This window comes from Sapajus apella, unplaced genomic scaffold (genome assembly GCF_009761245.1).
Source record: "Sapajus apella isolate SASKATOON/1434 unplaced genomic scaffold, GSC_monkey_1.0 scaffold85, whole genome shotgun sequence".
Taxonomy (NCBI): Eukaryota; Metazoa; Chordata; class Mammalia; order Primates; family Cebidae; genus Sapajus; species Sapajus apella.
Window position 1 is genome coordinate 6,697,078 of NW_022437025.1, and position 24,404 is coordinate 6,721,481.

The window sequence follows — 24,404 nt, forward strand, 5'->3', positions numbered from 1 at the left end:
GGGTGCAGGCAGGGGGCTGTCAGGACACGATGCTGCTGCCCAGGCCCTCTGGGGATCATGGGTTCGAGTCGAGGCTCCTGCACTGGTTCTTATTTACAGTTTCTGGGTGACTCCCTGATGTAGCCAGTGCTGAGGCCCCTGCCTATGAGAATAAATAGACAGGACCCAAACCATCACGCAGATCAACAGGAGGCCACCAACCCAGAGTGGGAGGAGATGAAGGCCAAAGAAGGCCTCGTGAAGGATCTGGCCTTTAAGCAGATCCCAGAAGGGGAGGAGGTTGACCAGGCAAAGAGGGTGGGAAGAGAGGGCCAGACACTGTGTGTGCAAAGGCTCTGAGGTGTGGGGAGAAAGAGTCCCATCCAGGAGCACAGACGTGGGTGTCGGGTAGCAGGGTGGAAGTGGGGGCAGTGAGGCTGGCAGGAGTTCATCTTTCAGTGTAACAGGGAGAGTGAGAAGCAGGGAGCAACCGGATCCAGTTCCCATTTTACTGCCATCTCTGGAAACTGAGCGGTGTATGGAAGGGAGGGGCTGGGAGCAAGGAGTAGGGAAGGCTTTACCTGCAGCAGGCAGGTGATCAAGGTCCCTCCCCAGGAGGATGCACCAGCCAGGCCCCAGGAACAGCAAATGGGGGCATGCAGAGGCCGGGGAGAGCACGGACAGGCGCACTGGGGCAGTCAGGCAGGCCTCTGTGGGGAAAGCTGGCGCAAAGGTGCAGGGGTGGGAACAAGAGCAGCAGTGACAGCCTATGGACAGCCACCAGCACCTAATTTCAGCATTCATGCTGACCCAGAGCCAGAGGAGAGCCAAGGGAAGCCTGGCAGATCAGCGGGTCTCCCTGGTAGTGCAAGAAGAATGCAAAGGGGGCAGAGAACCAGCCAGAAGTCAGATGCTGGGTCTGCTGAGTGCAGGAGAGGACCTGGGGAGCAGGTGAGACGGGGACAGGGCACTTACCTGTTCACTTCTGTTTCCTCCTGGTCTAGAGCCGCACGTGGCACACAGCAGGAGCCTAATAAATGTTTCCTGAATGAATGCACTGGTAAATCTAAAACATCTGCTTTTCTTCAGGCTCTATCTATCCACTCAAGGATGAAACATTTATTAAGCACCTACTATATACAGGCTAGGGTGAGGGTGCAGAGAAAATGAAGCCAAGTTCCCTTCCTAGAGGAGCCCACGGCGCAGTGGAGTAGGCGGCCCACAGCACTGGGCCGGAGCACCACGATGGAAGTAGCCGGAGCCGTGGGAACATGGAGACCTGTGTCCAGCCCCTCGTGGGCGATGGGTGACAGCTGAGGTATTTTTTTTTTACCAGTCCCACACCTCTGCCGCATGGCAGCAGTGAAGGAGCCACCTCTCGATAATCCTGATCTGCAGCAGGGTGGCAGCTGGGGAAACTCCACACTGCAGAGACATCCAGGGCACAGGGCACTGCCAAGGTACCTGGTAGTTGCATTTGGAGCTTACTGACCATTGAAAGACAGGACGGTCCAAACCCCCTGGGCAGACACCCTCCCTGCTGGGCAGGTCATAGAAAGAACCCGGCACAGGAGGGCGGAGCTGGGAGCCTAGGGTGCCCTTTGGGACAGAAGTCCTCAGTCTTTTTCGCACCAGAAACTGGTTTCATGAAAGACAATTTTTCCATGGGCAGGGTGTGGGTGGGGGTATAGTTTCAGAATGACGCTGTTCGACCTCAGATAATCAGGCGTTAGATTTTCATAAGGAACACACAACCTAGATCCCCTGCACATGCAGTTCACAGTAGGGTTTGCGCTTCTGTGAGAATCGAATGCCTTTGCTGATCTGGCAGGAGGCGGAGCTCGGGCGGTAACGCTCACTCACCCACCGCTCACCTCCTGCCGTGCAGCTCCGCTCCTAACAGGCCTCGGACTATACCAGTCTGGTCCATGCCCCTACTTAGAGGACCTGGGTGCTTCTTGGCTGGATGGACACACTCCTCTGAGGACCGAACTCTGCCCTCGTTATCTGTGGACAGGCATCCAAGTGCTAAGAGGGGGCAGCTTGGCCTGGGGAGCCGAAAGCACAAGGCTGGGGCTGTGCTGCCAGGCTGTGAGCTCTCTGCCCTCTGAGCCTCGGTTTCCTCACCTGTGGAAGGGACTCCACCCCCCTGTATGGGGGCCCTCTGGGGATGGGCTTGGAGTGCACACTTCAGCCAGGACACTGGTGCCTCCTGACTTCCTCTGTCTTCCTGCAGGACGCCCTGGGCTGTGTTCAGGGTGACTCACTGCCCCTGCCCGGGGAGGAGGCCCTGGACCTCTGCAGAAGCCAAGGCCAGCGGAGCTCCCTGCGGTCCGATGATGCTGGACAAAGGGCCTCAGCAGGTGTGTGGGTGCGGCAGTGCGTGGAGGATGGGGTCCCGGGCAATACCCAGCGAGGGGCCAGCTCGCTTCCTCCTCATCATGTCCTGATGATGTGGGGGAGGGGTGGTCCCCCCTCTCTACAGACAAGAGTTGATGCTCAGAGAGGTAGGGGTCCTCACTCAGGGTCATACAGCTGCTGCAGGTGGGATCAGTGTGCAGCCCACCAGGGGCCTTTGGCTCGGGCTCAGCTGGACATAGGCTCATACCCTCGGCCCTTAGGAGGGTGCCAGCCAGACGGCCCCACAGGCAAGCAGGTTGGCGGCAGGGACTTTCCTTCACAGAATTCTATGTGATGACTGGGAGCCACCCTGTCCCCCACTTCCCTGACAGCTCCAGGGTGAGGCAGTGAGACTCACACCTGGCAGAGCTGAACTGCCACATCAACCCAGGTCAGGTGTGCCCTCATGCCAACTGTGCTGGGCTGGGGTGAGGCTCATTACTGTGCTTGACAGATGAGGATGCTGAGGCTTAGAAAGATGTGCAGGAGTCTGTGGCCGCAGCGATGGCTGGGAGCCCTGGGGCCTCCGCCCACCTGCTGATGGTGGTTTCATATCTCTGAGCCTCAGCTTCCTCCCCCGATCAAGGTGCTGGTGGTCATCAGACTGCCCTTGGGAGGCACGCGGAGGCTCAAAGTTCGGGGAGTGGGGGTGCCATCTCACCCTAGCCCAGGGGGCATGGTCCCTAGAGACAATCATGGCAGAGCCCCCGGGCGTGTCTTTGTAACCTCCAGGGTCTTGTTGTTTTCAGGCCAATTTCCCCCTGAAGGGTCCAGTGCCTGGAGCTGCTTTGGGCCTGGACAGGCCTCTTCTGTTTTGGCTCCAGGCCCGGAGACCTCAAGCGAGCTCCCAGGAGACCTGGCAGGATTCGTCCGTGATCAGGTGAGGCCGGAGGCTTTCTGTGCCCATGTGCGGTGCCCTTGGGGCCCCTCAGCCCTGCCTTGCACAGGCTATGTGGCCATCCGCAGGAGATGGGAGGGCTAAGGAAGCTCCAGGTGTGGAAGAACATTCTGGAAGTAGTTGAGAGGGTGATTTGAGGAGAGGAAATGAAACATCCGAGACCTGGATGGGGAGTGGGGAGGAAGGGGTTAACTGGGTGCCAGGCCTGGGCTACCATGAGGCAGGCTTCATCTCGTTGGCACCTCCTGATGCCCACGAGGCCGTGCTGCCACCTCTGCTCTGAAGAGGAGGCAAGACTCCAAGGGCCACTGTGACTCCCCAAGGCTCCCAGCCTGGAGGTGGACCCCGAGCTCCAGGCTCCACGGCCCACCCTGCCCCACAGCAGCCCTGAGGGTCACAAGCCTGCGTCCCAACTCACCTCCCGGGGTTCACTCTGAGGCTGAGGGAGTCGTAGCCTTTCTCCACTTCCATTTTCTTGTCCCTGAGGAACGGAGCCTTGCCAGGACCAGAACTGAAGCCTGCGAGCCCGGCTGTGGCGCTGGGGTTCTAAACAGAGAGAGCCCTCTGTTACCTCTTCATTCATTCACGTCCTGCTCCTGATGCATCTCTTGTTTTTGTTGTTGGATGCTGCATTCCTGTACTTCTCCCTCCTCACTGCCCCCTTCCCTTGAAGCCCAGGACAATGTCTTATAACACTGAGGTACCCATTTGACAGGCGAGGTGACGGAGGCTCCAGAAGGTTAAGGAACTAGCTCAGGCCACACCCAGGACTGAAGCCAGGTCTGTACCTCTCCGGGGCAAGTGCTCTTTTCTCTGTGGGCAGCTGGTACAGTGCCTTGGTGTCTGGATGAATGGGCATCGCAGACAGAGGCAAAGACGACAGGGGATGGGTGCTGCCCACGGGCAGCTCCAGGGAGCAGGGATGCAGTGGCCCCTCCCGGGAAGGGCAGCTCCCCTGGCCTTCAAGTCCCCTCTCCCTGAAGGGGCCCTTTTGCTGGTACGCCCACTCACGAAGGCTCAGAACCCCTCTGTCTTTTGAGACACTCCCTCTGTCCTCCTCGTCTGTGTCTTAGACCTGCTGAGCCTTCCGAAGCTGTTCTAGAGGAGCCACTGAGAACTGCCTGCAACCTGCCAGGCCTGGGAGCAGCCTCCGGGGACTCACAGTGAGCCTGGCTGAGTGCAAATTTCATCCTCAGGCCTCCCCCTGCCCAGCTCGGGCCTCTGCTGTGAGCTGGGCATCCCCTCCTCTCTGCATAAACACATCAAATAAATGAAGATAAAAAATACATCAAAAATACCGAGTAAACACCTCCTGTGTGCCCGGCACTGTTCTAGGCCCAGGATTTGAGCAAAGATGAAGTCCTGCCCTCAGGGTGTGGACAGCCTGCACGAGCACCATCCATTAGAGCCTTTGGAAGCACTGGTCACATTCTGCATCTGCACTGCCCAAGACGGTAGCCAGGAGCCCCACGGGGCTGATGCCACCCCAGAACTGAATGCTAACCTTGATTTGATTACGCTGCATTTTAGGAGCTCCATGGGGCCCACGACTAGTGGACTGGATGGGGCAAGGCTACAGCAGGAGTTAGACGATATGGACAGAAATGTATAATATGGGGTGAGGGCGTGGAGGGCGCTGTGGGAGGTGACATGGGGTGAAGGCCCACGAGTGAGTAAGGACTGTCAGGCAGAGCCTTCTCAAGGAAGTCACATTTGCCTTGAGATGTGAGTGGAGCCGGGGAGTGAGCCATGGGGTTATCTGTAGGAAGGGGCATTCTGGTCAGACCAAAGAGCACGTGCGAAGGTCCTGGGGTGGTACCAGCTGTGTCCTGTGTGGGAAAGAGCTTGTGCCCTGTGCAGCTGGTGAGGAAGCGCAGAGAACCCCAGGAGGTAAGCGGAGCTCGGGGTGCTGAATGGTGGAAGGGGCTGTTTCACACCTCATCTTCTCTCTCCACTCATAGCTTACTCTGGCAGAGCCCAGCTTGGATGGACAGATTCTTCTCCTGGCCTGTGGCTGCCCCCCAAGGGAGTGCTTGGACGAGTCACTCCTCCCCATGGACCTGGCCCGGATTTCAGAGAATCTAGCAGCTGACCCGGCCCCAGAGGCCTTCTTCCTGGTGCAGACGTCTACATGCCCTCTCTGGGGGCCGGCTGGGGACTCAGCTTCTTGGCCACTCCAGGAGGTTCCCCTCGAGGGACTACAAACCCAAGATGCGTTGGTCACTGTGTCCCCACCTCCTCCCAAAGCCACAGGACACCCTGGCTGGGATTGTCACCAGGCAAGAGGCCATGGTGCCTCCCTCTTCCATGAGGCCCCCCAAATTTCAAATCACCGATTTCCCAAAAAAGACCCTAAAGTTCTGAAAGACACTTGGAACAACGGAGGAGGAAGTCTGGGGAGAAGAACCAAGGAGGGGGAGGCAAGGGGGACTTTGGGCTGGAAGGGGAAAAACTTCGGTGACAAGCACCAGCCAAGTCAGGAAAGCCGTCAGAACCTGAGCTTGGAGAACCAGGCTGGAGCCACAGAGGGCATGCAGGACCAGAACGGGGCTTCCAAGAACAAGGCCACCACCTGCTGGCCTGAGCCCTGGCAGGAGTTTCTGATGCCTCTTCTACAGGGGGAGGCCTCAGTGTCAAAGGAAGGACCTGAATCCCTGAGCAGGAGAGGAAGAGTGGAAGGATATGTCTGGGGTCTTGGAGGAGGACTGTCATCAGAGAAGGAAGAGACGGCACCCCCAGCCACCTTCTCCAGCGCTTACGAGACCAAAGAGCCGAGGCCAACAGACAGTCAGCCCCCGGCAGGGAGAGGCAGAGGTCTCGGGAGGACAGCTAGGGCCAAGGAGGAAAGCCAGGTGTGGCTTGGAAATGCTCAGATTCTGCAAGGAGAAAGCCTGGAGGACGAAGGGGGGCTAGAGGAGGAGGACGAGGTCCCGCATCAAGAAGCGTCCAGTCCGGGGTACAGGGGTGCCCCCGAGGAACCTGACTCCCAGGGACACGAGAGCAAGGAAATGCTTTTCTTTGTGGGAGAGACAGGTTTGCCGCTGTTTCCCAGATTTGCCTTATCAGCTGACGGGGGTGAACCCACTGGTCATGGTCAACCACAAGCTGTGAGCAAAGTACACGACAGGTGTGCACTCACAATCGATGAGCTGGCACAGGAGGTGGAGGCTTGTTTCCAGCAGCTGTCCACACTGCAGCCGGGTGGTGGGGGCTGGCAGCGCTCAGCCTCTGTGTGCGGGGGAGGGAACTGGAGCTTCGCTCAGAAGTGGCACATTGGTGGGGAGAGAGCTTGCTCTCAGCAGGTTTGGGGAAACCAGGGTATTTGTTCTGATGAAGAAGCAAAGTCAAAAGTGAGTGGTGAAGGGGATAAGCTGGAAAAGACCATGGCTCTGGGCACCAGCGAAGTTCCCGGTGACCCAGGGACACTGCCTGATTGGGATGAAGCCAGCCCGGACCCTCCAGGGGAGCCCGCTGAGCCCTCGGGTGCCCTCAAGAGAGTGAAGAGCAGGTTTCATCAGCTCATTTCTAGACTGAAGAAAGAGAGAAGCCAGATTTTACATGACAATGCCAAACTTCACGGAGACCAAGAGAGGTGCCATAAAAGAGTGTGCACCCTTGAAAGAGAGAGAGAGGTGACAAAAATATCCAGGCTGGAGCAGGAGAACCAGGCGCTGGGAGGGGACATCTCTCAGTTAAGGAAAGAACTGGACCAATATTTACAAGTCATCTCCGACCTGGAAGACTGCAACGGGAAGAGTTACAGCAAAATTTTGGAGCTTGAAGAGGAAAATGAAAAACTGAAAGGGAATCTGGGCCAGCTCCAGAAGGCCATGTCGGAGAGCATTCGGAAATCCAAAGGCACGGTGGAGCAAGTCGCCCTGGAGAACTGGGAGCTGCGGGTGCTGATCTCAGAGCTCAGTGTCAGTTACAAAGAGCTGATCAAGGATGTGGTGCTGGGCATAGAAGACATGATCTGGGCCTTCAGGGGGGAGAACGAACACCTTTTACACAGAGTCCACGTCCTGGAGAGGGATGTCACCTTGCAGAGGAGCATGGATCAGGGGCATTCGATGAGGGGAAGGCAGCACCTTCAGGGAAAAGCCAGGATGCATGCTGTGGACAAAGAGGTGCAGGTGACTCCATGCACAGGGCAGCTGCTTCCAAGAGCCTGTGGGCCACCCTTGGAGAAGGAAACGAGCCTGGCTGCAGGGCAGACAGGACCCTCCGCAGGTGCTGGGAATTCCAGACACAGTGCTGATTCTCCTTCTCCATCAGTGGTCTGGAACAACGCTGACGTAGCCAACACCCTGCAAGGAAATGTCGGTGGAGCCGGAGTGAAAGAAGCACGTTTGGAGAAAGAGAAGAGGCCCTGGTGTTCTGTGGCTCAGGGGCAAGCTCTGAGGTCCCAGAGCAACGGCCCAGAGGTAGGTCGGGTCAGCATAGCTGCTTACTCACCGCACATGACTGTGTTCCAGGGTCCACCCCATTCACTTACGCAATCCACCAGGGTCCTGAGAGGGAAGTACAGTCATCCTCCCCACTTACCAGATGAGAGGAGGCTGGTACAGAGAAAACAGAAACGCAGTCACTGTAGTCACACAGCCAGTGAGGGGAGGAGCAGGACTTGCACCTGGACGCTCTCGCCCCAGGGTCTCTGTTCCCACCTGCCACGGGAGATTGAAGCCTGTCCCTCTGGTTAGGCTCCAGCAGGGCACTAAGGAGGCGTTCACACTTTAAGGTCAGACTGTGCATTTTCCAACCCTGTGGTTTTTCAAGCAGCCCGAGTTCTAATTCTGTACATTGAGTCTTGAAAGTTGCAATGGAAAGAACAATGGACCATAGAACGTGGTAGAACGGGGTTCCAACCTGGCTCTGTGCTTGCAAAGACTTTTAGGCCACATGTGGACCTCTCTGAGTCGCTCTCTTCATCTGTGGACAGTTCTTGACGTTTGGGAGTCCTGGGATAAAATGTCACAATGTTCCTATGGCCACCTTCACCATGTGCAGGATATTTAGTGTTGAGTTCTTGGCATTCATTCATTCTGTTTTCTATCTCTGTTTCTCTGTCCCATCTGGCTCCACCCACTCTCCCTCCTTTCCTCTCTCTGCACCTCCTTCTCTATCTCTCCATCTTTCTGTTTCTTGCTGTCCCCCTCCTGTCTCCTTTTCCCTCTTTCTCTCTCTGTCTCTCTCTTTCTTCTTTCCTTTCTCTCCTTCTGTCTTTCCTCCCTGACCTCAACAATTTTATCAATCATTTCAAAGAATCAGCTTTTAGTTTTACTGGTTCTATTTATTGATTTGCTGTATTTTATTTCATTGGTTTCTTCTTATATCTTCATTATATTTTTTCTTCCTCTTGCTTTTGATTTCATTTGCTGTTCTTTTTCTTGCTTCTTGTGTTGAAAACTTAGGTCACCGATTTTCAGCTGTTCTTCTTCTGCAATCTATGCAATTAAGGCTATAAATTTCTCTCTAGGCATCCCACACATTTTGAGATGAAGTCTGTTCAGTTCAAAATAGTTTCTAAGGATTAGAGATAAAGAATATGTATTGCCTATCTACTATGTGCCAGGAAATTCATATACTATCAATGTATTCCTCAAAATCACCTCAAATGACATTGTTATAGCGATCCTTATTTTATTGATTTAGGAATTAAAGTCAGAGAGGATGAAATAAAAACAAGCAACAACAACAACAAAAACCTAAAATAACCAAAATAGTTTCTAATTTCTATTATGATTTCTTCTTTGACTCATGGATTATTTAGAAACCTGTTGCCTAATTTCTAAGCATCTCTGGAATTTTTCAGTTACACGTTTACCATTGATTTCTAGCTTTACTTCATTGTTGTTGGAAGGTATACAGCATATTATTTTAGTCTTCTACAATTTGCTGAGACTTGTTTTATTGACCAGGTTATGGTCTATGGCCAACAGTATATCTCACATGCCCTTGCAAATAATGAACATTCTCTGATTGCTGTGTATTAGTTAGGCCATGTTGGTTAATTGTCTTAACCAAATCTCTTCTATCTTTGTCGATGTGTTGTCATTAACCAAGATGTGTTTTAGAATCTTCCAGTCTGAGTGTGCATTTGTGTATTTCTCTTTTTAGTTATTTCAAATATCTATTATAGTCTTCTTTATTTCGTTTTATTTTATTTTTAAAATTTTATTTAATTAAATAATTTATTTATTTTGAGACAGTGTCTCGCTCTGTCACCCAGGCTGGAGTGCAGTAGTGTGATCTCGGTTCACTGCAACCTCTGCCTCCTGGGTTCAAGTGATTCTCCTGCCTTAGCCTCCCAAGTAACTGGGATCACAGGGTCCCACCATCAGGCTGGCTAATTTTTGTATTTTTTAGTAGAGACAGGGTTTCACCATGTTGGCCAAGCTGGTCTCGAACTCCTGACCTCAGGTGATCCACCTGCCTCGGCCTCCCAAGGTGCTGGGTTACAGGCATGAGCCACCAAGCCAGGCCAATTTATTTTATTTATTTACTATTTTTTTTCTATCTGTCTCATTTGTTCTGTATTATTCTTTCTTTCCTGCCTTTGTTTTTGGTATTCATTATATTTTTGTTATTTATTTTTCTTCTCCATTAGCTTGTGTTTTAACATTACTCTTTCAGTGGTCACTCTAGGCATTTCAAAAATATATCTAGTAATTATTTGAATTTACTTTAAATTCATTTTTTTTACGATGCCCTGATTAATGCAAAAATCTTTCAATAGTTTAACTTCATTTATTCTTTTTACTTTTCATTATTTATTTTTCTGATATATATTACTTCTATGCAGAACAGATCTTGTAAGCCACTGTTATTTTAAACAGTCATAGTCTTTTCCGTTTACCTATATATTTACATGTTCTTGTGCTGTTCGTTCTTTCTTACTCTTCTGTGGCTCTAGTTTCCTTCTGCCTTAAGAACTGTTTTTTTTTTTATAGTGAGAATTTTCTGGTGATTCATTTTCTCATATTTCTTTTTATGAAAATAATTTTTTAACCTTCATTAAAATTTTTTTCCCATTGGATTCTGAATTTTAGGTATCCAGGCATTTTGCTCTTTTGGATCTACAAAGGTCTCATTCCACTGTCTTCTGCCTCTCATAGTTTCTGCCCAGAAATCACTTGTAATTGTCATTGTTTTCTTCCTCACTCCCCCTGACATAATTGTGTCATTTCGTCTCTGACTGCTTTTATAATTTCCTATTTATCTTTGAGGTTTGACATATAACTATAATGTGCTTAGATATGGTTTTATTTGTTTTTTGTCCTTTTTTTTTTTTTTCTTTTGAGGTTCTTGAACTTGTGTATTTATGTCTTTTATCAGACTTAGAAAATTCTTGGTCATTATTTTTTCAAATGTTTTATTCTGTTCTATTTTTCTTTCCTCTCCTTCTAGGTAGAAATTCAGAGTTTTGGCTCTATTTCAGATCTTTCAAAAATCCTGTATTAGTTTTAAAAATGTTTGCCTCTGTCTGGATTTTCTATTGACCTGCCTTTTAGTTCACTAGTCCTGTGGCCTACTGTGTCCCATCTTCTATTAAATCTATTCAATGAGTTCTTAATTTCATTTATTGTATTTTGCAGTTCTAGAATATCCATTTTATTCTTTTAAAAATATATTTTGATTCTCTGTTAAAATATTCCATCTTTATATCCATTTTCTTTATTTTTTTCTATGTTTTAAAAAATATACAGATCATAATTATTTTGAAGGCCTTTTTTTTGCTGATAACTCCAATATTTGGATCATCTCTTTGCCTGCTCCTATTGACTATTTTGTTTTTTTGGTGAACAGTCACACTTTTCTGTTTCTTCATGTCTAAGAATTTCAAAAACTCATATATTGGACATCATGTATAATATGTTATGAAGATTCCTGATTATTATCTTTCTCCAAAGAATGCTGAGTGAATTTTATTATGGCAGATAGTTGCATGATCAGTAGATCATCTTATTCTCATGTAGGCCTATTTAAGCTTTGCCCTCAGACCTGGTAGGGCTTGATATGACTCCTAAGGTGTGGTCCTTGCTCTTAGGGCATTGCCTCTCAGTGACATCAGCTGAGTTCCACAGCTTTCATGAAGTCCTCTCCATTTTGGCTTGGCCAGAACTCTGCCACCTTCTCAGAAGTGTATGATCTGTGATGTCTTGTCACCAATTAACCTCCAAGCTGCTGTTCTTTGCAAGTCTTCTACTGTGCCACATAGCGTATGATTCAGCCAAGGACCCAAGGGGCATTTCTAGAACAGTATTTGGACTTTTTTTCTCTACAGCCCTCTCATCCCTGTTACTTTGTCCCAGAAACGCCAGCAGTCTTAGCATCCCTAAATCCAAGCTCTATTTTTCCACCTAACAGGACCACCACTCTCAGCTTGGGCTCTGTTTTCAGAACCATTGTTTGGAAAATGTTTCAGAGAGAGATCTGGGGAAAATGTGGAGCCTGCCTTGTAGTGCGTTCTTTTTCTTTTTCTTTTTAATTGCATTTTAGGTTTTGGGGTACATGTGAAGAACATGCAAGATTGTTGCATAGATACACACATGGCAGTGTGATTTGCTGCCTTCCTCCCCTTCACCTATATCTGGCATTTCTCCCCATGCTATCTCTCCCCACCTCCCTACCCCCCCATCCCTCCCCCATTTCCCCCCAACAGACCCCAGTGTGTAGTGCTCCCCTCCCTGTGTCCATGTGTTCTCATTGTTCAACACCTGCCTATGAGTGAGAACATGCAGTGTTTGATTTTCTGTTCTTGTGTCAGTTTGCTGAGAATGATGGTTTCCAGGTTCATCCATGTCCCTACAAAGGACACGAACTCTTCATTTTTGATGGCTGCATAATATTCCATGATGTATATGTACCATATTTTCCCTGTCCAGTCTGGAACCAACCCAAATGCCCATCGATGACAGACTGTGCATTCTTTTTCTTAAGGATCACAGTCCTGCACCAGTCATCTTCCAATGCCTGCAAAGCACTAATGGTATATATTCTCCCCAGATTTTATAGTTGTCCAATACCAGTGAGTAGGAGTGTGGAAATCTGAGGAGGTGAATATCGAGCTGATACTTTGAAGGTTAGAAAGGAGCAGCAAGGAAGGGCATTCCAGGCAGAGGGAAAAGCAAGTGGCCAGGCCTTGAGGCAGGACAGAGGCTGGCTCATTGAAAAAGCAGAAAGTAGCCAGTGTGGCTGGATCCCAGTGGGCAAGGAGGGGTGTAGTGCAAGATGAGGCTGGAGAAGTTGTCACAAGGCAGGTCACAGGAGGCTTACAGGCCCTCGTTTGAATCTATTCTAGATGTGGTAGGAAGCCATCAGAGGGTTTTGAGCAGAATGATGTGACCCAGTTTATACTGTGACAAGATCTGTCTGCTCTGAGAACAATGGTTCAGGTGGATTGAAGGAGAACACTTGAGAAGAGTTAGTGGCTGGATAGCCAAGAGATGACACTGGGATTGAGGAATGTGGAGTGAAAACTGGAGCTGGAATCCATGGGACTTGGTGATGAACAGGAAGTCACCACCACCTGACGGGTTACTCTTTTACCTAAAACCCTCTGTGGCTTCTTACTGCACTGGGCATGAGATGCAGACTTCCTACAGTGAGCAGTGCTCTGGCTGGCCCCGAGGCCTTCGGGAGCTTCCACTGTTCCTGCTCACACCCCAGCTCCACACGCCATGCTGCCACCTCTGCCCTCATCCTTCACCTTCTTCATCCACCCCTCCCTGCACCCAGCTTTCTCCTCTAGGTCTCCTGTGGGGGGAGGCGTCTCCTCCAGAAAGCATCCCCCCAGGCCCCAGGCTGGGTTCTGTGCAGAGGCAAGTCAGAGCCAACTCGTGTGTGTCTCCTCCCAACTCTGCCTTCAGTGAGGCTGTTTTGGTAGCTTGTGGTCAGTGATGGTGGGAACATTCACACCATGGAAATTGGCAAATGCTACAGATTGATGCTGTCCCCCCAACCCAGAATGTGGGGGTTGTACAGTTGCCACCCCGCAGCTGGATGAGGTCTCTGTTCTGTGCCCCCTTCAGGTGGTGACAGCCTCCTGACTCCCCTTTATCAGGCTGTACTGAATGTTGAACACCTGCTTGTCATTGTCCCCACCAGCCTGAACTCCTGGAGGGCAGTGTCGCCACTGTTATCTCAGGCCAGCGTGCAGCCAGTACATGTGCTCACGATGACCGCTAGAAAGCAGGAGACTCGCTGGGCAGCTCTCAGGCTGCTGTGGCGAGATCCCACGGGACAGCAGGCCGGCCCCACCCGCAGGGCCATTCTCTTTAGAGGACACTTGGGTGCTCTCTGAGGACCCATGGGGCAAAGCCCTGGTCCAAGTCACTGCCAGAGGAGGGAGGCAGAGGAGGCAACGTACTTCCCAGAAAGGCCAAGTTGTTTTGAAGTCTTGGAGCTGAATTTTACGGGACCATTCGGAGCACCCATCTGTTCTTGACAGGGCCCAGCCTGTGCATCTCAGGCCCACGTGGTGTATATTTCTATTAATTAAAAAATCCTCTTCTACTATTGTATATTTTATTGCAAGAGAGATGCCTCAGCAACCATGAAGTCACCTGGGTCCTTCCTTCTCTTCCTCTTCTCCCTTCTTTCTCATTCCCAAGCAGGGTAGCCTGGCATTCCCCCTCCTACCTACTCCCACTCGGTCGGGACCAGTTTTGGGGCCTTACAATTCCTAGGGAAGCTGACTTAAAGGAAAAGAGGGCCGCCATCACAAGGTGGAGGGTGTTTGAGAAGCATCCGAGTTTCTGGGTTCCTAAATCTTCACAAAGGGAACTTTTAGCAGTGCTGTTCCCTTCTGAGGCCACCTTAGCAGCATGAACCAAGAGCTTCAAGATGCTCATGTTGTTTGACCCAGAAATCCCCCCCGACGATCTCAGGGAAAGCATCAGAGGTATGTCCAAGTATTTATGCACAAGGGTCTTTGTCACCGTTCCAATTATAACAGCAAAATGTTAGAACAATTCGAGTGCTCAGCGTGGCCACAGAACTATGTATATATTAATAATAGCATTTTCAACATTATTTGGTAATATGGAAAAATGCCCAGGACACAGTGTTAAGGGAGAAAAGCAGGAAACAAAGGACGTATATCGTATTTTAAATTTTATATAGAAAACTATGTTAGTATATATGTTTATGTACGTTTGTGTGCGCATATGTATGTGAGTTATTTAAAAAATAAGAATTTAGACTTCAAAACCATTTGGGGGCAGCAGCACCTCCCCCATTTCGCCACACTTCCCACGAGGTGAAGTCAGCCTCTTCCCTCTCACTGTCCTCCCTTCCAGAAATTCCCTTTGGCACCTGAATGGAACCCGCTACCCTCACCTTAGATTCAGGAAGAGTGAGAGGCGATTGTGTACTGATTTGGGGAAAGTGCCTATGGGAGATATGGTATCTTCTGTTCTGTACAACATATTATGTTTTAGGGTAATAAGCATCTCCTAATTTGATTGGGACATTCAGTTTCACTCATCACACTGTTTCAGCATAACAGTGACTGGTATCTATTCCAGCAGATTCTGGAATGCCACCCCACTGCACATACTTTTGAAGATAATATTCCAGGCTGTTATTCTGGGGATCTCCTGGCCCTCCCCAATGTCCCCCTCCGGAAACCAAGCAGAACCACGCACTCCTATACATGCACATGGTGAGGGGCTTAGCAGGAAGTCTGCAGAAAATCTATGGATAATAACAAAGGTGCTGTAGGATAATCGGATTGAGAGTGATTTCTGCTACTTTATTTTCTGAAACTTTTTTACTGTAAGAGAAGTGTAAGTGGGGGAAAATAACTAAATGGTGGGAAACAGGTACAGTTTGTTGGCTAAGGCAAATTGCTTGGAAGGTAGCCTAAAAATTTCATTCAAATCTGTGTTTTCCGCAGCTCCAGGACTCAGAGGCTGAAGGTACTGAGGAGGGTCACAGGCTGCGTGCCCAGCAGCTCCATCACCGGGTACTGACCTTACAGTGCCAGCTCAGGGACCTGGGCGCCACCCACCAGGCATCTCGGGACGAGGCCACCCGTCTCCAGGAGGAGCTCCAGGCCAAGGTTTGCGAAGCGGTTTCTTTCCCCCTCTTGTCAGCCAGGGATCCCACACCCCGGGGAGTTTTGGGAGTGGAAAAGGATCGGCTGAGGTCTCCCTGACCTTTCTAGCCAGTTGGAAGCAGGTACTGGATTTTTAAAGTATAAGACAGTACCAGGAAGAAAAATACAGACTCTATCATACCTTCTCTGTTAAATTTTAAAAATACACATAAGTGGTTTCTTTAAAAAGTCAAGCAGGTTTACAGTGTCATATAAATAAAGGTCAAACCCTTCCTCTGTCAGAGGGAAGTGAGTGGTGGAGACTCAAACCTATAGGGGTACCAGAGTTGCACAGAACTTAACACGCACACGCGCACGTGTAAAACTGGAGATATCTGAATAAGATCAGTGGATTGTGTCCATTTCAACTCCTGGCTGTGATATGACACTATAGTTTTGCAAAATATTCCCACTGGGGGAAACTGGGCAAAATGTACAAGGGTGCACTCCATCCTGGGCGACAGAGCAAGACCCTGTCTCAAGAAAACACGTACAAGAGAGCTCTCTGTATTATTTCTTACAATTATATCCAAATCTTAGTCATCTAAATTTTTTAAAATAAAAAATATAAAATCTTTCCTTTTCCTCAATCTCAACTTCTTCTGACTTCCAATACTGTTTCAACCCTATCTACCCGCTGTCTGAATGTGCATGTGTACGTTTGAAGTTACGCTGTACAAAACTATTCTGCATCTTGATTTTGTCACTTAACTAAGAACGTTGTGGCATTTTCATATCAACACATACAAAGTGACCTCATTCCTTTAAAATCTTATGTATTATGTCATCATGAGGCCAAATTATTACTTATTTAGTCCATTTTTTGTTTGTGGAAGTTCAAGTTGTTTCCATTTCTTTGCATTACAAACACAGCTTCAATTAACAATTTTCTCTCTCTCTCAGCATATGCTTCTGCTGCATATCTAAATGGCAAAATTGTAGCAAAAGAAAGGAGATATATATGTATATATAAACTGCAGCAGTTAATAGCAAATAACCCTCCAAAATAGTAGCATCATTTTTACTCCCAAGATGAAATGAGTCCACTTGTTTGCCCATAACATGTTACCCTGAATGTTAGCAACTTTACAATTTTTGGACAAGTTGATGGATGAAAAATACAGCCTCAGCATTACGGTATAATTTCTGGCTCTTTTCCCATGTGTTGTTTGTAACATCAAAGCATGTTACATGTAGAGCTTTATGTGCATTTGTCCATGTGGCTGCATAGTCTTCGCATGCATGATTGTTTGACTGTGTAGTTATCTACTACAGTTTGTCTGATTGCTGACTGTGGAGTAATCTATTGGGTCGATGTGGTTTCCTTAACTGTTCCCCACTGTTGCATCTATAGCTATTTCTATGAACTTACAGATAACCGTTTATATGTAACACTTCAGAGAACTGGGACACCCAGCTCCAAAGGGGAGAATATTGTTGATCCTTAGCTGCATACCACAGATTGCTCTCCAAAGTAGTGGTACCCACTTCCACGCCACCAGCGATAAATGAGTGTGCCTTGTTCACTGCGTCTTCAACCAACACAAGAGCTAGTCTTGCTTTCTTCTCTTATCTGTCACTGGCCTGTGGGGAGGGGTGTGTGGAAACTTCAGTTACACATGAATTAGACTTTAAGTACATTTTAAATTATTGTTTCTTTTTTCCTTCTGCTGAGTTTCGATATTTCCTTCGAATCTCTCTTCCAGCTAAATAGTACACTTTGAATGAATCAAATTTGCTCTTAAACTCACATTAGTTCTTCATTTCAGTTAGTCCATTTTGCAGGTCTAGAATTTCCCTATGATTCTTTTTCATAGTTCCCAGTTTTAGGATGATGTTTTTATAATATAATTCTTGAACATCTCAATCACAGTTGCTTTAAAGAGGAAGAGTGTCTCTGATAAATTCATTTTATCTTCTCACCAGCAGTGTGGGAAAGTTCCAATTTCTCACCCTCCCCAACATCTGCTACTAGCTGTCTGTTTTATTCTAGACATCCTAGTTAGTGGGAAATTGTCTCTCACTGGTTCTGAGTTGTATTTTCCTGATGACTAATACCGTGGAACATTTTTTCCTGTGCATACTGGCCATTTGTATGTCTTATTTGAAGAAGCATTTATTCAGATTCTTCCCATTTTTCTTTTCTTTCTTTTTTTGGGGGAGTGGGGGATGGAGTCTCGCTCTGCCACCCAGGCTGGAGTGCAATGGCATGATCTTGGCTCACTGCAACTTCACTTCCCTGGTTCAAGCAATTCTCTGCCTCAGACTCCCAAGTAGCTGGGATTACAGGCACGTGCCACCATGCCCTGCTAGTTTTTTTTATGTTTTTAGTAAAGGAGAGACTGGGTTTCACCATCTTGGCCAGGCTGGTCTTGAACTCCTGGCCTCATGATTTACCCACCTCAGCCTCCCAAAGTGCTGGGATTACAGGCATAAGCCACCATGCCCAGCCCTCCCCATTTTTCTAATAGGGTTAATTGACTATTTTTTTGTTGAGTTGTGAGAGTTCCTTTTATGTTCTAGATAGAAGTCCTTTATTAGATATATGATATTTCCTCCAGTTCTGTAGGTTATCTTTTTAATTTCTTCTGATTCGTTTTTTAATTGCAAATGCCCAATACATTTCTCACTGAGGCATATTTATGCTGTTTCCTAAACTGAAGCAGACGGAAGGTTTAATCCAAGTCTGCAAATATGATTGAGTGCCTTTTGAATATAAGACAGTCTGCTTAAAGCTGGAATTTTACTCTTTGAATATACTAGGAAAGTTGTGCCAAAATTGATATATGGAAATATTCGTTGAAGATTTGTTTCTAAAACAAAGAAATAGAAATAATACAAATTTTCATAAACAAAGTACTGGTTAAATCAATTTTGTTTCAGCTTTGTGATTAAATAATATGCAAGATTTTAAAAGAGTGAATTCAGCTTCTATGCATTAGTATGAAAATAGCACAAAAATTTTGTATCATCACATACAAACTGATCTCATTCTTTTAAAATCTTGCATATTTAACCATGAAGTAAGATCCAAAACCTTTCACATAGTATAATTTCATATACACACATTCTGATTCATATGGGTATGTTGGGTTGAAAAAAACTAGAGGTCAGAAGAGGTTGGGGGTGAGAAAGAGGCCTTTTATCTATATGGCTTTTTATTTTGTTTTAACTGACTACACAGGGAATGAGAGAGTCAGAAGAGCTTACACAGCATCTGTTTTGTTATGTCTTATGGGTCAGGAATTCAGACAAGACTCTGCTAGGCTGTTCTGCCCTCCAGGGGATCAGTGGGCATGACTCCGTGGTATCCGGCTGGATGCCAGGTCGGCTAGGGTGTCCCCGCTGGCCTCACTCACGTGCAGGGTGGCGGAAGGTGGCCCCCACCAGTGCCTTCCCTTTTCTCTGTCATGTCTCACGGTCTCCCCAAAGGACACTGGGACTTCTTAAATCCTGCCTCAGGAACAGAAGATACCCAAAGTGGAAGCTGCCAGTCCTCTTCAAAGCCGGGCTGCATTCTATGAGTCAAGGAATCTCAGGTCAGCCCAGATCAGAGGGAAGGGGACAGGGACCCCCTCCGCAGGGAGCAGTCTCAAAGAATCTGCGCCCAGCTTTCATCTGCACCTAATAGTAACATTAGTTTATTGGTCACTGACAGGTCAGGTGCTAGGGCTTGTTCTAAGCACTTTACATGAACTCCTTCCCCAAATCCTCACTACAGTTCTCACCAGTGGGTGGGTACTCATGTGAGCCCACTTCACGGATGAGAAAACAGAGGCAGATGGAGAAAGCCTTGTGCAAGATCTCAGTTCCAGCGACTGGCTGAGCCGGGACTAGGACCTCTGGTGTCTGGCTCAGGAACTTGTATGTTTACCACAAGACCAGAAAATTGCCGCGCTGCGTGGGGACTCAGAAGACGGCCTGGAGTTGGTCCCGGCCACTGCAGTTGGGCAGAGCTGACTCTGGAGTATTCAGAACATCGGACCTCCCCTGAGCCTGCCAGGCAGGTGTTGGGAAAGGCCCCTGTTCCTGGCACTGGGTCCCCATGAGGGTAAACAGGGCAGGTGACTGCCAGCCGCTCTGAGCCCGGCTCACCGGGGAAGCCCTGGACGGTGGTAAGTGGTGGTGCAGCGTTATAAAAAATGTCGCTTCTATTTCAGCTTGAAGAACTTCAGCGAAAACAACATGAAGCACAGTTGGCGGTGACTCCCCTGAAGGTAATGTGTTCATAAAATCAATACGAAATGCCTCTTTCAAGACAAAAGAGAGTTTAGTATTTTTCCCATTAGAAATGTAATCTGCCTCTGTTGTATAAAAATTTAGGTATGGCTGGGTGCAGCGGCTCATGCCTGTAACCCCAGAACTTCGGGAGGCTGAGTTGGGCGGATTGCTTGAGCTCAGGAGTGTGAGACCAGCCTGGGCAGCGTGGCAAAACTCCATCTCTACAGAAAATACAAAAATTAGCCTAGCATGGTGGCATGCGCCTGTAGTTCCAACTACTTGGGAGGGCTGAGGTGGGAGGATTGCTTGAGCCTAGGAGGTGAAGTCTGCAGTAAACCAAAATCGTGTCACTGCCCTCCACCTTGTGCAACAGAGCGAAATCATGACTCAAAAACAAACAAAACAGCCGGGCAAGAGGGCTCATGCCTGTCATCCCATCACTTTGGGAGTCCGAGGCAGGCAAATTGCAACATCAAGAGATCGAGACCATCCTGGGCAACACAGTGAAACCCCGGCTCTACTAAAAATACAAAAATCAGCTGGGCATGGTGGTATGTGCCTGTAATCCCAGCTACTTGGGAGGCTGAGGCAGATAATCACTTGAACCTGGGAGCCAGAGGTTGCAGTGAGGTGAGATCACGTCACTGTACTCCAGCCTGGCAACAGAATGAGACTCTGTCTCAAAAAAAAAAAAAAAAAAAAAAAAGCTGGAAAGAAGAATGAAGGAGACAGGCAGCACCCCAGCCTCTACTTGCACATAACATTTCTGTGTGTTTTTCTCCAATATGTTTCCCATGTGTTTGAAAGCCTACGATGCCTCTACCTTTGCCTCCTGCTGCTCCCACTTGATGGGGTGACCTAGGAGGGCACTTCCCCTGGGTCCCAGCCTTCGAGGCTGCACTGTTGATGCTGGGGTGCAGTGCGAGACACCTTGGTTCATAAAATCACCACCACCACGCTCTGTGTTCAAGCCCCTTCCTTTCTATTGCTCTCTTGTATCATTAATTGTATATAAACACTCTGATGCACATTTTTTTCTTTTCCTTTTTTTTTTTTTTTTTTTGAGACGAAATCTTGCTCTGTCACCCAGGCTGGAGTGCAGTGGTGTGATCTCGGTTTACTGCAACCTCTGCCTCCTGGGTTCAAACGATTCTCCTGCCTCAGCCTCCCGAGTAGCTGGGATTACAGGCATGCGCTACCATGCCTGGCTAATTTTTGTATTCTTGGTAGAGATGGGGTTTTGCCATGTTGACCAGGCTGGTGTCAAACTCCTGACCTCAGGTGATCCACCCACCTTGGCCTCCCAAGGTGCTGGGATTACAGGCGTGAGCCATCCACCTGGCCAATGTACATTTCTTCTCAGGTTTTTTTCCAAGTATCTAGACATTTATGTTTAAGATCAGTTCCTGGAAATGTCATTAGTGGCCCACAGGGTTTAATATGTTCTTTGCTAGCAGGACACGGAATTTGGTTAAGGTAACATTTCATCTTGAACATGGGCCTGGATCAGGGGAGAAGCTGGGGGCTCTGCTCTTTCTCTCTGGCCTCAGGGCAGGGTGGAGAGGGAGGTGACCTGGGCTGGGCGTCAGCAGAACCTGGTTACGCCCGGGCACTCCCTCTGTCCTGCAGAGTCATCCTCCCTCTGGGGCCTCAGTTTCCTCAGCGGTCAAATCAGAAACGTGAGCCATGCAGTTCCTAAAGTCACTTCCCACCCCACATTTCTGTGTCTGTCTGAGCTTCGAGTTGGTGCCAGTAAAATAAAAATTGTCATAATTCCTGCCGCACCCCTGCAGACGCGGTAGCTGGGAAGGTGCAGAGCGGACCGTGAAGCTCCCGTAGCTCGAAGCTTCCCTCCTCCTCCCTCTCGTGGCCACCTTTTGCTGCGGAGCATTTCTTTAAATGAAGACCATAATCCCTTACAAAGTGCTATGGAAATGTGAGATAAAGATGGAAACAGGACACTGGGTGGGCGCCTGCCAGCACCATCTCTTTTTATCCTGTTGTCCGGGACAACCCCCATTGTACAGATGGGCAAGTGGAGGTGCGGAGGGGCACTTGCTTACAGAGCCGGTCCATGGTGGCGCCCAAATCCACGCTCTTGACCCCCTGCTGCCTTGCGCCTTGACCCCATGGGAGGGCAGTGCGGAGCTCCTGAAGGTGTGTGGGAGTCTGCTCCGAAAGCAGCCTGGCTTCTGGGTACAGGGAGGCATTGCAGGGAGGAGGCTGCTCCGCTGAGCTGAGGCAGAGCTGGGATGGCAAGTAGGGGCCTCGGCTGACTCTCTGGCTCCCAGCCCCCAGCTCAGCCATGCAGCCCTGGGGGCAGCTCTACATCCATGGCCTCTCTCCCTCGCAGGCCAAGGTAGCTTCCCTGGTCCGTAAGTGCCGGGAGAGGAACCGCCTGATCACCCGCCTGCTGCAGGAGCTGCACAGACACGGGCCGGTGGACCTTCTGCTCTCCGAGCTGGCGCAGAAAATGCTCGGCGACGTGGCACTGGCTGAGTACGTGGCCGCCTTCCTGGATCCCGGAGTCCCAGAGGTAAAGTCCCAGAGACAGCCCTGTCCCTGCTTCCTACTGGGGTGTGGGCAGGTCCGATGCATGCCTCTGCCTGGCCCCAACAGCCCCTCCTTCCTCCCTCCCTCCATCCACGGTTACACACCCAAGAAGACACCCCCTGGCTTTTCCTCTGTGCTCATGCCGGTGCCCTGGGTGAACATGGGAAGGTGGATCTGGTAATCCTTACCCTTCACAGTGCTCAGGAAATGGTGCAGGGCACAGATGCAGTGATTATTTTTTTCAAGACAGTGTCTCACTCTGTCTCCGAGGCTGGAGTGTAGTGGCATGATCTTGGCTCACTGCAACCTCTGCCTCCCGGGTTCAAGCAATTCTCTTGCCTTGGCTTCCCGAGTAGCTGGGATTACAAGCATGGACCACCACGCCTGGCTAATTTTGTTTTTTTAGTAGAAAGCGGGTTTCACTATGTTGGCCAGGGTGGTCTCTGTCTCCTGACCTCATGATCCACCCACCTCAGCCTCCCAAAGTGCTGGGATTACAGGCATGAGCCACTGCGCCTGGCCACAAACAGTGATTTGAATTCAGCGTCATACAAACTTCATTGGGTGTGTGTCACAAGATGGGTCTTTAGTGCGTGCCCTGGGACCTGTGCACTGGCCCTTCCTCTGGTAGGTTGCCTCAGTCACCCCATGGCCTCCTGTCCATCCTTCAAGGCACAGGTGTGGCCTTGCCCAGATGGCCTGCTGTGAACCCTGCAGACCAGAGAGTTAACCACACCCTCCCTGTGCTCCACTGTACGTGGAAGTGCGTGACAGCGTGAGCAGGGAGTCTCCCGGCTGGACTTTATGGTTCCAGAGCTGCTCCGTAGCCTCCTTTGTCTTCCCAGTGCCTGGCTCCGAGAATCTGCAACAAGCCTGGAAGAATGTTGGTTGAATGCGTGAATGAAATAATGAACCAAATGAAAGAGAATCTCCCCTCCCAGTGGTCAACAAAAGAGGAAACGGAGGCCAGAGAAGTCAGGAGATGTGCTCCAGGTCACACAGGTGGTGCAAGCCGGGATGAGTTCTCCTGACTACAGTCGGCACCCACGGGTACCCAGCCACGCCTGCCCACACACATACAAGGAGCCCCCTTCGGCAGCAAGCCAGCAGTGCCCCCGCCACACCTGCTCCGCTCCTTACGCGCACATGAGAGACGGAGCTCCAACAGCACACACAGAAGGGGCTGTTTTCCACGCTCCCTCCAGGCTCTGCCTATGGGGCTTGCTCTTGGCCCCTTGGCACCAGGTCTGAGTCTCCCTCTGCAGCTCTGCCCAGCCTGGTCTCTGCAAGGCCAGCCTCCGCTGACCCTTCCTTTCCCTCACAGCCTTCAGAGGTGCCCTCTGGTCCAAATCATCGCACAGCAGAAATGGAGGCCTGGAGGCCAAGAGACATATTCAGGTCCATTTGTTGACTCGGTTCAGAGCCGGAACTTGAATCCAGAGCCCCAGACTCCCAGTCTCTTGCTCTTCTCTTTGCCCAAGGGGTGGAAGACTCTTTCAGAACTAGAATAGGGGTGAGAAAAGAGGGCAGAATCTCTCTGAAGTGCCTGCATCGTCCCTGGGATCCACTAGGGGCCCAATAACCGGGAGTTAACTGAGATACAATTGAAAGCAGAGTTCCAGGTTGTCAAAGGATCAAACATTAAATGCAGCAGGTGTTGTCCTGGAAAGCCGGCTGGCTGTCTGCTGAAGAGCATCCTCGTAGCTGCCCGCCTTCTAACCGCTCCTCCTCGCTCTCATAGGCCCTGGAACTAGAACTGAAATGTTCACTGGCGTTGGATAGGCTGACTTGCAATAACCAAACTCATAGAGAATGATGTATATACCAGACCATTAATTTTTAAATTTTCTATGAGAAATAGAACTATTATGCAGGTTGAAGTATCTGCTAAATGGATGAAAATTGTCAGCATATTCTCTCCTTGTAATTATCTGGAAAATCAAATTTTTTCATTCATTTCTTCATCAGTCACTTGGGAGCCTAGAATGAGAACAGGGAGAGTTGTTACAATGATGTCATCAGACAGGCCCATTCATCTCCTATGAGGATGTGCTTCTGGGCCTGGACATGCTTCCGAGGACCAGGGTGTCCCTGCCAGACCTTGTGAAAGTGGAAAAAAAATGTGATGTGTTTCAGAAATTAAGAGAGCTCCAGGCTGGCTGCAGTGTGGTCCCCAGGTGGGGAGTGAGGGGAGGCTGGGCTGGATGGGAGGCCACGGGGAGGAGTGGGGGGAGGCTGGGCTGGACGGGAGGC

General features: G+C 49.4%; 1 protein-coding gene across 3 annotated transcripts in view; it reads left to right on the forward strand.

Moving 5' to 3' along the window:
• CUNH4orf50 (chromosome unknown C4orf50 homolog) overlaps positions 1-24,404 on the forward strand; it is a 119,467-nt gene that overhangs the window by 26,397 nt on the left and 68,666 nt on the right. For all 3 annotated transcript variants that reach the window (XM_032254155.1, XM_032254154.1, XM_032254156.1), the window contains exons 5-10: positions 2,216-2,342; positions 3,129-3,259; positions 5,239-7,701; positions 15,177-15,341; positions 19,538-19,594; positions 21,952-22,134. In XM_032254155.1, the coding sequence (XP_032110046.1) occupies positions 2,216-2,342; positions 3,129-3,259; positions 5,239-7,701; positions 15,177-15,341; positions 19,538-19,594; positions 21,952-22,134 (3,126 nt within the window). The remainder of the gene's footprint in view (positions 1-2,215; positions 2,343-3,128; positions 3,260-5,238; positions 7,702-15,176; positions 15,342-19,537; positions 19,595-21,951; positions 22,135-24,404) is intronic.